This window comes from Terrapene carolina, unplaced genomic scaffold, assembly GCF_002925995.2.
Source record: "Terrapene carolina triunguis isolate 2854851 unplaced genomic scaffold, T_m_triunguis-2.0 Scaffold58, whole genome shotgun sequence".
NCBI lineage: Eukaryota > Metazoa > Chordata > Testudines > Emydidae > Terrapene > Terrapene triunguis.
In genome coordinates, this window is record NW_020664409.1 from 112,901,808 (window position 1) to 112,917,201 (window position 15,394).

Sequence of the window (15,394 nt, forward strand, 5' to 3'; positions counted from 1 at the left end):
ACATTTGAGTTTGTCCTGATGTCGCTAGTGCTTTTTATGGAGTCTGTTCTAAAACTAGGCAAATATCTAGGTGAGTTAATGTACCCCCTGGAAGACCTCTGCATACCCCCAGATCCACTGTACCAGAAGATAAGAACAGAACGGTCAGACCAATGGTCCATCTAGCCCAGTGTCCTGTCTGCTGACAATGGCCAATGCCAGGTGCCCCAGAGGGAATGAACAGAACAGGGAATCATCAAGTGATCCATCCCCTGTCGCCCATTCCCAGCTCCTGGCAAACAGACTAGGGACACCATCCCTGCCCATCCTGGCTAATAGCCATCGATGGACCTATCCTCCATGAACTTATCTAGCTCTTTTTTGAACTCTGTTCTAGTCTTGGCCTTCACAACATCCTCTGACAAGGAGTTTCACAGGTTGACTGTGCATTGTGTGAAAAAAAAAAAAAAATACTTCAAGGAGGTTTAAAACAAAGAAAAGGAAGTATTTTTCCACATAACATAGTCAACCTGTGGAACTCCTTGCCAGAGGATATTGTGAAGGCCAAGATTCTAACAGGGTTCAAAAAAGAACTAGATACGTCCATGGAGGATAGGTCCATCAATGGCTATTAGTCAAGATGTGCGAACAATTGGTTGAAGGCTCAAGCTCAAAGAGTAGTTATCAATGGCTCACTGTCAGACTAGGAGGACATATCTAATGGGCCCTGAACAGACCCTGTGGGACCAGTACTACTCAATATTTCTGTTAAGGACTTGGATAATGGAGTGGAAAGTATGCTTATAAAGTTTTTGAATTATACAAACTGGGAGGGTTGCAAGCACTTTGGAGAACAGGATTAGAATTAGAGAGGATCTTGGCAAATTAGAGAACTGCTCTGAAATCAAGATTAAATTCACTAAAGACAAGTGCAAAGTACTACATTTAGGAATGGGGGGGAAAATCAAACGCACAGCTATAAAATGGGGAATAACTGGCTAGGCTGTAACACTGCTGAAAAAGGGAAACATGGGGGTTATAGTGGATCACAAATTGACTAGGAGTCAGTGTGATGCAATGGCAAGAAAGGATTAATATTCTGGGATGTACAAGGAGAGGTCACTGCCCCACTCTACTCGGTCCTGGGGAGGTCTCAGCTGGAGGATTGCGCCCAGTTCTGGGCCCCACGCTTTAGGAAAGATGTGAACAAACTGGAGAGTCCAGAGGAGCGCAACACAAGCGATAAAAGGTTTAGAAACCCTGACCTATGAGGAAAGGTTTAAAAACTTGGTATGTTTAGTGTTGAGAAAAGACGGCTGGGGGGGCACCGAACAACAGTCTTATGTGCTAAGGGCTGTTCTAAAAAGAGGACGGACAACAATTGTTCTCCATGTCCACTGATGGTGGGAAGTAGTATTGGGCTCAATCTACAGCAAGGGCGATTAAGGTTAGAAAGCTTTTAATACCTAACTCTAAGGGGAGTTAAGCTCTAGACTAGTCTAAGGAAGGTTGTGGGACACACACACACACACACACACACACACACACACACACACACCATCACTGGAGGTTAAGAACAGGCTGGACAAACACCTGTCCGGATGGTCTCCATTTACTTGGTCCTGCCTCAGCACAGGGGACTGGACTAGACAACCTCTCAAGATCCCTTCCAGCCCCACATTTCTGCGTCTGTCTGACCTCTCCGCCAGTGATGCCCTGCCCTAGAGCAACGGTTCCTAGCTGATCACCAGGTAGCCGGTAAAGGAAAGGCTGGAGACAGTAGCACAATACCAAAGGACACTGCTCCACTACTTTTCGCACAAGCAGGGACGGGTGGCAAGAGCGCACATCATGATTTAGTTTCACTTGTGAATTCAACACGTTAACCTGCATGTGCAGGATCTGGATGCAGAGTGTGGAAGGGTGGCTACCTGCTACTCAATGAAAGCTCAGTGCTCAGAGCCCTAGACAGAGGCCCAAAAAGGGGGTTGGAGAGACTCCCAGAGGCAGAAAAGGGTCAGCCAATTCTCCTGGTTCAGAAGAGGAGCGGCTGTGCCTGATCACCAGCATTAGAGACAGCGTACAGGGCACTTCCAAGTACTCGCATAGTCTCACTGGCGCCATGTGTGGCAGTACTTCTCTTGGTCAAGTAAACCTCCAGTATACAGATGGGGAAACTGAAGGCAAAGCTGTTGTGTGTCCTGCCCAGGATCACAGCAGGGTAGCAGCAGAATCAGAAGTAGAACCCAGGTCGGACTCCCAGGCTCTCGCTCCAGCCACAATGAGCTAGTGACTTAGCTTCCCTGCTCCAACAAGAACTGGAGAATCCCTGACTTTCAAGGACACCCTGGACCACACCCCACGAAGCTTCCCTCAAACTGCTGCAAGGCAGACCCATGAAGAGCTGGTGCAAGGTCTGCCCCCAGCTCCGTTCAATTGGAATCCTCATGCAGCAGCCTCGACCTCTCGAAATGGGGCTGTCTGTCCTTTCATTTACCAAGGGCCTGGCTTTCAGCCACCACGGACTAAAGCAAACAGAGCCAGGCAGGCCAAGTTCCGGAAAGCACCACCTCTTCCTCCACGGGCTCCAGGCATGGTCTCCTCAGCCCATCTGGAGGCAGGAGAGGCACGGTAAGCTACTGTATAGCAAACAAGTACATATTCCCCCTCCCCCTTTGGATTAGAGGGTTGAACCTGCAGTGCCTCTTCCTAGCACAGACTTTCCAAACCCTCCGGCTGTACAAAACCCAGTTTTGAGTGAAATCCAGTGTGGTAGTTTATTTATTTATTTATTTATTTATTTAAATAAGAAGTGTGTCAACTGCATTGAACTTCTTTGCAGAAGTTGACCACACCATGGAGGTGGCAGAATTTATCCAGGGACTATTCCAGCTGACATGCTCTCAGAACAACTCTTCTCCACCTTTACCCCCAGCCCATGGAATCACCCGTCTCCAGTCGTCCTCTTCCTAACAAAGAGGTTAGGTGCAGATAACCTACCGTTTGACACAGAGAGGTTTGCAAAAGTCTGCATGATGAAATAATGAGGCAGGATCCCCGGCTGAAATTTGGTCAGCACCTCCTCCATCACTTTGTTGATAAAACGCCCTCCAGCAGCAACCAGGACATTGCTTGCTGCCTGCTGCCAGTCATAAATGATTTCCTAGGTCAAACAGAACAAGACCACATTAAACAAACAGTTACAGATCACCCCTGCAAGATGCTCTGCGCACGACAGTTCTTATTATCCAGGGAGAGCATACGCACTTTCCCACGCTGCCTGGTCAACTCTGCAAGTTCACAGGACGGACCACATACGGAAAGACAGCAGATTTGGGGGGGAGGAGGGCGGCACTGGAAAAGAGTCAGTCCCCAGGCAGAACGCATGCCTACCTGGGCATTTACATGACACCCCTGAAATAGCAGCCGCCTGTCATGCTCATTACGTGTGCATGCAAGCAAGCCAGTCAAGATTTGCACACACACAACTACACATCTACCTAGATACACAAGTCTGGGCAAGAATAGAAGACTGACAATCAGAGTCCCAGGCTTTTCCTGAGAGGACAGAGCCCCTCATGCCACTCAGCTACCCTAGGGTCACTTAAGCAAGGATAAAGGGATGTCAAAGGAGAGAACATTAAAGGAACTGGCACATGAAATTGCAAGCCCATTAGTAAGAATTTTTAATGACTCTGTAAACTCAGAGGTTGTACCATACAACTGGAGAATTGCTAACATAATTCCTATTTTTAAGAACGGGGGGAAAAAGTGATCCGAGTAACTACAGGCCTGTTAGTTTGACATCTGCAGTATGCAAGGTCTTGGAAAAAAAATTTGAAGGAGAAAGTAGTTAAGGACATTGAGGTCAATGGTAATTGGGACAAAATACAACCTGGTTTTACAAAAGGTAGATCGTGCCAAACCAACCCGATCTCCTTCTTTGAGAAGGTAACAGATTTTTTTAGACAAAGGAAACGCAGTGGATCTAATTTACCTTGATTTCAGTAAGGCATTTGATACGGTTCCACAGGGGGAATTATTAGCTAAACTGGAAAAGATGGGGATTAATATGAAAATTGAAAGGTGGATAAGGAACTGGTTAAAGGGGAGACTACAACGGGTCATACTGAAAGGTGAACTGTCAGGCTGGAAGGAGGTCACTAGTGGAGTTCCTCAGGGATCGGTTTTGGGACCAATCTTTTTATTACTGACCTTGGCACAAAAAGTGGGAATGTGCTAATAAAGTTTGCGGATGGCACGAAGCTGGGAGGTATTGCTAATACAGAGAAGGACCGGGATATCATACAGGAAGATCTGGATGACCTTGTAAACTGGAGTAATAGTATGAAATTTAATAGTGAAAAGTGCAAGGTCATGCACTTAGGGATTAACAACAAGAATTTTGGTTATAGATTGGGGACGCATCAGTTGGAAGTAACAGAGGAGGAGAAGGACCTCGGAGTATTGGTTGATCACAGGATGACTATGAGCTGCCAATATGATATGGCCGTTAAAAAAGCTAATGCGGTCTTGGGATGCATCAGGCGAGGTATTTCCAGTAGAGATCAGGAGGTGTTGGTACCGTTATGCAAGGCACTGGTGAGATCTCATCTGGAATATTGTGTGCAGTTCTGGTCTCCCATGTTTAAGAAGGATGAATTCAAACTGGAATAGGTACAGAGAAGGGCTACCAGGATGATCCGAGGAATGGAAAACCTGCCTTATGAAAGGAGACTCAAAGAGCTTGGCTTGTTTAGCCTAACCAAAAGAAGGCTGAGAGGAGAGATGATTGCTCTCTATACATATATCAGAGGATAAATACCAGGGAGGGAGAGGAATTATGTAAGCTCAGTACCAATGTGGACACAAGAACAAATGGATATAAACTGGCCATCAGGAAGTTTAGACTTGAAATTAGACGAAGGTTTCTAACCATTAGAGGAGTGAAGTTCTGGCAACAGCCTTCCAAGGGGAGCAGTGGGGGCAAAAGACATCAGGCTTCAAGACTAAGCTTGATAAGTTTATGGAGGGGATGGTATGATGGGATAGCCTAATTTTGGCAATTAACTGATCTTTGACTATTAGCGGTAAATATGCCCAATGGCCTGTGATGGGATGTTAGATGGGGTGGGATCTGAGTTACTACAGAGAATTCTTTCCTGGGTGTCTGGCTGGTGAGTCTTGCCCACATGCTCAGGGTTTAGCTGATCGCCATATTTGGGGTTGGGAAGGAATTTTCCTCCAGGGCAGATTGGCAGAGGCCCTGGAGGTTTTTCGCCTTCCTCTGCAGCGTGGGGCATGGGTCACTTGCTGGAGGATTCTCTGCACCTTGAGGTCTTTAAACCACGATTTGAGGACTTCAATGGCTCAGACATAGGTCAGGGGTTTGATACAGGAGTGGATGGTGAGATTCTGCGGCCTGCGTTGTGCAGGAGGTCAGACTAGATGATCACAGTGGTCCCTCTGACCTTAAAGTCTAAAGTCTAGGAGAGAGACTGGCCCATCACATCCAGAAGGGCAGCGGCAGCGACTGAAGCGATGCAGGGAGGAGAGAGGGGAAAGAACGAGGAACAGGTCAGAACCCCTGCAGGGATAGCTCAGTTGTTTGAGCATTGGCCTGCTAAACCCAGGGTTGGGAGTTCAATCCTTGAGGGGGCCACTTAGGGATCTGGGGCAAAATCAGTATTTGGTCCTGCTAGTGAAGGCAGGGGGCTGGACTTGATGACCTTTCAAGGTCCCTTCCAGTTCTAGGAGATAGGATATCTCCATTAATTTTTTCCCCCCCTCTCTCTCCCTCTAACCCCAAATCAGAGATGCATATTGTAAGGAGACAACACAGGAGGAGAAATGGAGGGAAGCATCATGGAACGAGCCAGTTAGATAAAAACGAACAGTAACTGCTCGCTTAACGTTGTAATTCTGTTCCTGAAAACTGCAACTTTAAGCGAAACAATGTTAAGCAAATCCAATTTCCCCATAAGAATTAGTGTAAATGGGGAGGAGTTAGGTTCCAGGGAATTTTTTTTCGCCAGACAAAATAAATTATTTTTATATACACACACACACAATAAGTTTTAGACAAACAATTGAGTACTGTACACAGCAATGATGATTGTGAAGCTGGGTTGAGGTGGAGGAGTCAGAGGGTGGGATATTTCCAGGGAATGCCTTGTTGCTAAAATGATGAACTAGCACTCGGCTGAGCCCTCAAGGGTTAACATGTTGTTAATGTAGCCTCACACTCTACAAGGCAGCACCAATAGAGGGAGGGGATGGCCTTGTCAACACTGGTTCTCCACTTGTAAGGTAACTCCCTTCTCTTCATGTGCTAGTATGTTTAGGCCTGTATCTGCAATTTTCACTCCGTGCATCTGAAGAAGTGGGTTTTTTACCCACGAAAGCTTATGCCCAAATAAATCGGTTAGTCTTTAAGGTGCCACCAGCTCCTCATTGTTTTTAGGGAACTTAGGGGAGCTGATAGGGGGGCTGCCAGCCCACCCTGGTTCCAAGCCCCCACCAGCTAGCTCCAATGGGCTGCTCTTTCTGCAAGCAGCGGACAAAGCAGGCGGCTGCCAAACGACGTTATAAGGGAGCATTGCGCAACTTTAAACGAGCATGTTCCCTAATTGATCAGCAACGTAACAAGTTAACCGGGACCACGTTAAGTGAGGAGTTACTGTAACAGAACTAGCTATAGCTTCCAGCTCATACCTTTGACTTGGTCATTTCATTGGATGCCAGAAAGATAACGATCTTGGCCGTGCTTTTGTCCAGATAATCAATGTTATTCTTCAGCACCGCTTCCATCGCCTTCAGGATTATTATCCGGTGGGGGTAAGCCAGCTGAGGGAAACAGAGCCACACACAATTCCAACACTAAATGCAAGTCAGCGCATCAGCTAGATCTCCACCCGAACAAAGCGCTCACCCCCCCTTTGAACCGTTTCAGCCTCTAGGAGGGGTCTGCAGTGCACCCCACATTCCGAGGCCCTGAATCTTTCTGCCTAGTCTGCTTGGTGCTGTTGGTCAGAGCCCCTCCTGCTGACTAAATGCACCTGCGGGACAGCTAGAAGTGGGATTTTCAAAGCAGAAATTTAGCTACAGCTCCCACTGATGTGACACGTCGGCCTCAGCAGAGAGCCTTGGGGTACCCCCCAGTTAGCTTTTGGCCATGCTGCCTGTTTCTGATACTCGCCAGTCCTTACCTCTCAGACTAGCTCGTTTCTTTAATAGAATCTTGGGAGCAGCTTGGACAGACTTTTTAGAGTCCCAGTGATAGTAACCCATATCCCTTTATGCACTGCTCCGGCACACGTGCTCCCCAGGCATCCTCCCGATCAGTACTGCAGCCGGACGGGATTCGCTCTGCATCCCGGCCCTGAAGGCAGAGAGCAAAGCCATACCTTGTCATGCTGCCGCAGATATTCATCACAAGAGTTTAGGATCTCTTCAGGCTCGCTCTCTCCCAAGTAGCACAGAGCATTGTAGATCTGTTCTTGGACTAATGGATCCTTATCAGTGGTGGCATCCATCAGCGTCACGGCAAGTTCTGAGAAAGACACACAAAGCGTGAAACGCGCTTTCCAACACCAGTACAGGAATCTCTGCCCCTAGAAGAGGGAAGAGCCACTGCTGCCCCTACCTCAGGCACGTCTGTTCTCCCCCGAGCGAATGGCAAGCCAGGACTCCCACCCTGCCTTTCCTCTGGGCCATAAGAGACCACGGCTCCGACAGAGCATTCCTGCCACAGCACCTGCCTCTCAACCTTCAATTAGTCTTGGGTGAATCGCTCACCTCCACCCCTTCTAAAAACCCCCACACCTGACCCCTCCCTCCCTCGAGCAGGGTCCGAGTGAATTATTTACCCCCAGCATCTCCGTATACGCGCTGACAGTTCCCAGTTAAGCCCCCTTTATCCAGGGCTGAGGCTCCCCTTCTCCCGGTGGCTCAGCGACCTACATTCTCTCCCATTAGAGAGCTCTCCGCTCCTGTTTTGTCCTAAGGCAGCTTTCAACACAGCTGGCCCCTCAGTCAGTCAGTCGCCTCTTAGTTTCACTTCGCTTTCTGAGAAGGCGACTCTGTGTATGCTTACAGCCGAGCGCAGAGCCCAGACACCGCACAGGTACGAACAGCTCAGCTTAGATGAGCAGAGTGCCTGACACTCGAACGCCCGGCGTATACATCCTTCGGGGCGGGCTCTCGACACACCCGAGCAGGGTCTCCCACACCGACACGGCTATTTTTAGGCAGCCTCTGCCGTTCCCTGAGGCATGTGGCAACACACGCAGTGCCGGTCTTCCACATGCAGCCCTCAGTGTAGACAGAGCCTTAATGGATCAAACACCAAGTCTCTTTGTAAAACAGGTTTTGTAGACCTGGAATTGGTTCCATAGCCCTTCTCTGAACGCTCTCCAGTTTTCAAACACCATTTGTGAGTGCCAGCTGCAAAATCCTTCAGAGAATCCCCTTCCCAATACGGCCTTCACGATCCAGCTCCTTAGCTTTAGCTCCCAAGGCTGTAAGGGTTGAGCCCTCTGTAGCATTGGAGGAGCTTAGAACCCGGCTGCACAAGAAGCTCTCAGGAAAGAGGCCTACACTGGCTCTCAAGGGATGAGCGGAGGGGATCAAGGAAGACTTTCCTGTCACTAACGTCTGTGATGCCCAAGTCTTCTTAACTCGCTGACATCCCCTTTGATTAGCAGCTGTCTGGAAGTGAAAGGAGTCCAAGTCAATGCTCCGGCAGCTGGCAAGAACGGAAGGCCATCCATAGCTGCAGGGGCAACAGACCAGCACTAACATGCCCAACTAGCCAGTTCAGGAGCTGAAAGGTAGGTGGCGGCACTCTGCTTTGGAGAGTGGAAATCCACCACCTAGAAGGGTTTTTATAGAGAGTTATTTATAGCAGAAGGTCCCATTGGGACTCCACAGGCCCCTGTTAAAATCTGCTATCCCAAGGATGGTCTGAAGATTGGGCTCAGGGAGAGGGCACCAGCTAGAGATCCCTACTTCAGCCCAGAAGGTACACTTGTTACTACCTTGTGACCAGCATTCCCCCAGCACTGGTGCACAGCACCAGAAGCATGCAGACATTCAGCACCAAAGAAGTTAACTCTAGTTTGAGGAGGAGCAGCATACTTCTCACCAGACTGAATTAATCCAAAGATTATTCATTGGTGAAGGCTTTGAAAGGTCAGTGATGTTAATGAGATCAGATGGACAGCAGCAGTCACAGAACAGGAAGGATAACATTTCAGATGGCTGCTCCCCGTCAGAGCCAGTGGATAGGAAGGTCTGAGGAATTTCATTCCCTAATACTAGGGTGGGCAGAACGGAAGATCATAGAAGATGTTCTAAGGGTTAATTACTCTCATTGTTAAAAATCCAGACTGAATTGGTCTAGCTTCAACTTCTAACCATTGGATCACATTAGACCTTTCTCTGCTAGAGAAGAGAGCCCGTTATCAAATATTTGTTCCCCACGTAGATATTTACAGACTGATCACGTCACCCTTAACCTGCTCTTTGTTAAGCTACATAGACTCAAAGGAGTTCAATCTAGCACTATAGAACATTTTTACAAGCTTCTCGTCGTTCTCATGGCTCTTCTCTGAGCCCTCTCCAGTTTATCAACATCCTTCTCGAATTGTTGACACCAGAGCTGGACCCAGGACTCCAGGAGTGGTCACAACAGTGCCAAATACACAGGTAAAATAACCTCTACTCCTACTTGAGATCCCCATTTGTCCATCCCAAGATTGCGTTAGTCCTTCTGGCCACAGCATCACAATGGGAACTCATGTTAAGCTGATTACCTACCATCCACCCCAAATCTTTTCCAGAGTCACTGCTTCCCAGGATCGAATGCCCCATTCGGTAAGTATAGCTTGCAATCTGTTCCTAGGTGGTTACATTTAGCCATATCCAAATGCATATTGTTTGCTTGTGCCCAGCTTACTAAGCAATCCTTATCAGGTTGCATCAGTGACCTGGCCTCCTCTTTATTTACCACTCCCACAATGGGTGTCATCGGCAATCTTTATCAGTGATAACTTTTTTTAATCAATGACTTGGAAGAAAACAAAATCAAGTAGCACAGGGTCAAGAACTGATCCCTGGGGGCCCCCCACTAGAAACTCACCCACTCAATAAAGCTCCATTTACAGTGACATTGGGACCTATCACATAGTTCTCTTTAAGCACTGTCCATAGGGCAATTCACTCCGAGGTACAAAACATGACTCTCTGAAGCTCAAACCCAAAAGATATTTAATACCCATCAGCTGGCCATGTACAACCTTGACTGTCAGCTTCTCTTGCTCGCCTCGCAGAGAAATAAAACATGAGGCATTTTGCCTTGACTCAGTTCCTATTACCTTCTGGTTTCTAAAGAGGCGGCATTTTTCTAGCTTCTTGGTCTTCCACCAACTGTCTCCAGATTAGCGAGTCAGCCCCATACTCAGTTTTGCATATAGATCCTTTGCCAAGTTTAGCCTGCAGAACTATAAAGCAGATTATCTGGATCCTGCTCCCAGAGCAAGTCAGTGTGAATCAGATATGGCTAGACTAGGATAACAGAAACCACACAAGGTTTGCTCACCGCAGAGAGCCAGGTAACATTCCCTCTTCCACAGCATGGCTAACTACTGGCAACACTGTTTTAAACACTGAATCAGCCATATGAAGCCTGTTTGAGAAGATGCCTATGGGCTACCTCAAGACACCTGAAAAGAGGTGCTCAAAATACACCGCTCGAGGCTTTGTGAAAATACACCAAGACAACAGGGAGTTCAGGGAGGATCTTTGTGCCGCCCCGAGGAAAGTGCAGGTCGGAAGCCCAGGCCCTTCTGCTCTGAACCAGCAGAGGCGTTGTCGCTCTGCCCTCAGTTGATGAACACCTTCAGCCTTCTCTGTAGCAGCAGCACATTTCAGGTGCTGGGGCTGCACAGCAGGAAGCGGGCAAGCCAGGCCCTGGGGCACAAGAAGCAGGGGTGGGAAGGGAGAACATCTTATAATTTGACTTAGACGGCTCTGTGCAGGTGGACCAAGGAAGCTGGGTTAGTGAGATACAAGGAGTAAACCGATAGCTACCAGATTAGGAAAAACGCCACCATCCTGGCTGTCAAAGTCTACACTACCATGCTGGCCTTGTGCCAAGTGGACAGCCACTGGGGCATGTCGCTCTTTCTCCAGAGTGGAAATTGTTCTGGTCGAACCCAGCAGCCCATACTACTCGTTCAGAGTACTCTTCCCAGCATGCATTGCCTTCCCTCTGTTAACACTGAATTCTAGCTGCCCCGGGCGTCCCACTTGCCTAGCTTTGTGTCACAGATTAAGACCAGAAGGGACTATCATGATCGTCTAGTCCAGGGGTTCTCAAACTTCATTGCACCACAATCCCCTTCTTACAACACAAATTACTACACGATTCCAGGAGGGGCAACTGAAGCCGGAGCCTGCCCAAGCTCTGCCACCTTGGGGGGGGGGGGCAGCGAAGCTGAAGGGCTTGAGCCTGAGATGGGGGCCTGTAACCGGAGCCCCACCAAGGGCCGAAGCCCTGGGCCCCAGTAAGTCCAACACCAGCCCTGGTGACCCCATTAAAACGGAGTTGAGACCCACTGGACTCTAGTCTCCTACCTAAGAGGCCATCAAACTCCACCCAGTAATTCCTCCATCAAGCCCATGATTTCTGGTTGAGCTAGACTAGAGCATCTTTTAGAGCAACAGCCAATCTGTAATTGAAAGTGTCAAGAACCTGAGAATCTACCACTCCTCTTGGCAAGTTGCTCCAGTAGTGAGCTACCCTTGCTGTCCAAGAATGTGTCTTGCCGAGTCCCTCAAGTTCCTCTAGGTCTAACTAACCTCCATAACTAACAACATCTGCCGGTTTACACTACCTCATGGACCACCCTTGTATCCTGCTCAATACTAAACAGCCTAGGATGGACAGACTCCTACCATTTATCCGTAACACTGCATCTAGCAGTGCAGTGCCTACACGGCCCTAGACAGGGATCAGACCCCACCGTGCTCAGCATTCTACAGGCATGAAGCAGACAGTGCCTGGGCTGGAGACTTCAGCAGCTCATGTGGTGATAAGATGCAACAGGTGAGAGAGAGAGAGACAAGTGGGGTGGAGGGATAACAAGGTAACAGTGCAGACAGATCTGTTCCCCTAACTAGTCACTAGTGGCCACCAGCCCAGCCAAGGTCAGATGGGGTGATTTACTGGCACCAGAGCAGAGGTGTGTGTGATGGAAGAGGATATGGTGGCAGCTTTATGACCAGTGTCAGGGAATTTCACTTTCATGCTGTCTCTTACAGATGGGTAAAGTACAACCATGTTTGTGGGAGAAGTAGACAAGCAGACGGCCCAGCCTGTCTGTATCTTGGCCAGTTTCTAGTCCGCATCAGCACGTTACGCTCACCTCACAATGACTTCGTTTCTTTGATCCTTCTCGTGAGGACCTTTGCCAGAAGCTTTTAAATTGGCTTTAGCCCCAGTTCTCCTTTAACCACTTTTGTGCACAAGTTTACACATTGTCTCTGCAGCTCCCCATTACTGGATTTTATTGTCAGCACATTGTATTGCATGATCACAGCAAGTCTACAGCCCTCTCCCTGAGCTTCGCTGCAGCCCGTGGCTCCACCCCACTGAAGAAGTAGATCAGATGCCCCACTCCATCTATTGCCACAGGGCGGAGGGAACATGTCCCCACACTGGGAGAAGTGAGAAAGGCAGGAAGGTGTGTGTTGCTTTCCCCACTTCTCAGGTGATTGAAACAGCTCAGTCTTCAGTCACTCAATTTTAGGAATCGTTTGTCTCCTCTTGAGGTCCCTTCCAGTCCTATGTTTCTGTGATAACCAACAAGGCTGTCAAGCTAAACAGAGCCAGACACCTCATTAACTCCGTATACTGGTGTTTATCGTAACACTGTCTTATAGGCCTACTGCAATTTTCAATCCAAGCCAGCTTGAACGTTTCAGCAGCTCTAGATCTCTATCAACTACTTTAATTCTAGACCTTTCATTATCCTGCACTCCCGTCAGACACCCATGTTGCAATATAATTACATACAACTAAAGGGCACAGCATGTGTGCTTGTAATGCTAAAGATTTTTATTTGAGGTTGTGAAGCAGTCAGTCACTCTGGCTGTAGTCAGAATCAGGAGCACAGGAGCAGCTGTGCGCACAGGTAAATGGCAACGTTGAATCGTTTAAAGGAGAGTTGCCTTCTACCACAACTCTTGGCTTCCTCTTTTTGATGCTGAAAGATTCTATTTCCACATGTTTGTCTAGCGTCACTAGCCAATTGTCAGGATCGCGTTTTCCTCTTCAGAGGGGAATCGGTCCTCTGGCTCCTCCCCTCTTAGACTGTGTTCCTGGAGGTTAGAACAGGATTCTCAGGACAGGAATGTCAGCCAGAGAGCACACCAGGGTCACACCCGATTTACACCCAAGGTGAGGCCAGGTAGGGCCATCAGGCTTATTATGCCTTGTGTTAAGGCACTGAAATAAATGGGAGTCCCTAAAAGACAAGTCACTAGACTCCCTGAAAGCCACTGCAGGGATCACCTCCTTAACACGAGTATTCGAGAGGACTGCGTACCTCACTGTCAGTATGTTCCTACTATCTGTAAAGAGCCTAAGGCCAGGTCTACACTACCGCGGTAGTTCGACGGCTGGCAATCGAACTTCCGGGTTCGATTTATCGCGTCTGGTCTGGACGCGATAATTCGAACCAGGAAGTGCTCGCCGTCGACTGCGGTACTCCACCTCAGCGAGAGGAGTACCGCGGAGTCGACGGGGGAGCCTGCCTGCCGTGTGTGGACCGCGTCTGAACCGCGGTAAATTCGAACTAAGGTATGTCGACTTCAGCTACGTTATTCACGTAGCTGAAGTTGCGTACCTTAGATCGAATTGGGGTGTTAGTGTAGACCAGGCCTAAGGATTGTTTGTATGTGCATCCCAAGAACAGGATTCTTGAAAATATGGGTCATCTTTCAGATCCCAATGCAAGTCAAAGCAGTTCTTCCCCCACGTCTGGCACCTCCTGGCTCTAGCATGCCAGCAGTAGGCATTTATCTACTGCTGGATCAAAGCAACATACACCCACCAAGACAGACCTGTTGTGAATAACCCAAATAAGTGGCTATTAACATAATGGTACTTTATGCTGTTAAAAACATTCCAGGTGGAGTTCAGGATTTCGAAAGGAGCGTGTAAGGCCTTGGTTATATACAAGTTGCACTTTTTCCACAAGAGAAGTCTTAAACTGATTTTTTTCAAACTACACAAACACCAGGGTTTAAGTAAATCAGCAAGTCACTTCTTCACTGACTTCAGTCGATCAAAACGAGCCATGTTTGCATCCATCTAAAAAAAGTGTTCACAATTTCAGAGATTTAATAATGGATTTTAGTTAAATTGGTGCAGTTTGCAATATAGAGAAGGCCAAAGATTCCTTTGCTCTTAACTCTTAGATTAGAAATGAGACTTGCCATCCCCACCCAGCCCTGCCAGGCACACACGTCTCCAGAGGCTATCAAAAAACTGACTTGCAGCCATAAGCAATATATTACGGTTTGATGCTATATCGCTTGCGAGTCACTCGGGAGACCACAGGTAAGATACAGTGGCAATGGGCCAATCTCAAGGGAGCCCCAGACAGTCAAGTTTAGTCCCATTAAGAAATGCTTGGAATAGTCTCCCTAGGGAAGTGGTGGAAGGGCCATCAGGTAGGCCATTTAAAACGAGACTGGACAAGGTACAGACTCCTACTACAAGGAACAATCCTGCCCTAACCTCCATGGGACAGGCTAGAGGAGATCTTAGCTTAGAGGGCTTCCAGTGGGAAGCCAGAAGAGGGAAGGGAGGGAAATGATTCAAGGTGAAAACACACAAGAGCACAAAATTAATGCTGGTGTCACAACAAAGGTCATTTTGCAGCAAGACAGCTGCCACCATGAGCAGGGGGCTCTGGATACCCATTGTAGTTAGAAACTTGATTTTCAATTATACTGCAGTGGATGGTCTTGGCCAGTCCACCTATGGGCCAACTATAGTTGTGCGTCCAGACATTCTTTTGCTACCCTGCTCAAACTCATCATCCACAAGTCCACAAAGAGCTGGGCTGATTCCCTCTGCTGCTGCTCCTTGCTCGGAGCCTCCCCTCCACCAAAGAGACCCCACACCCCTCTCTGCTTTGTAATCTTTCCCCACTGTTGCAGTCTGGTATTGAGACACTCAATACCATCCCCAGCTGGAACATTAGCTCTTATTTAAAAGCTAAAAGGAAGTGCCATGAATCTTCTGACTCTGGAAGAGTGAGTGGTTACTGTAGGGGAGCTGACCACGAAGCAACCCTCAGCAGGCTGGCTGCCATGTATCCTGGTAGCCGTTCTTGGAGCAAGG

At 48.2% G+C, this 15,394-nt stretch overlaps 1 protein-coding gene across 2 annotated transcripts in view; it reads right to left on the reverse strand.

Annotated features, from left to right (window-relative positions):
- The window catches only part of MROH1 (maestro heat like repeat family member 1), a 94,642-nt gene extending 87,116 nt beyond the window's left edge, over positions 1–7,526 (reverse strand). For both annotated transcript variants that reach the window (XM_026647187.2, XM_026647180.2), the window contains exons 1-3: positions 7,386–7,526; positions 6,694–6,825; positions 2,980–3,142 (exon numbers count right to left, since the gene is read on the reverse strand). In XM_026647187.2, coding sequence (XP_026502972.1) covers positions 2,980–3,142; positions 6,694–6,825; positions 7,386–7,514 — 424 coding nt within the window. In that variant the 5' untranslated portion in view covers positions 7,515–7,526. The remainder of the gene's footprint in view (positions 1–2,979; positions 3,143–6,693; positions 6,826–7,385) is intronic.
- Between the last annotated feature and the right edge of the window lie 7,868 nt (positions 7,527–15,394).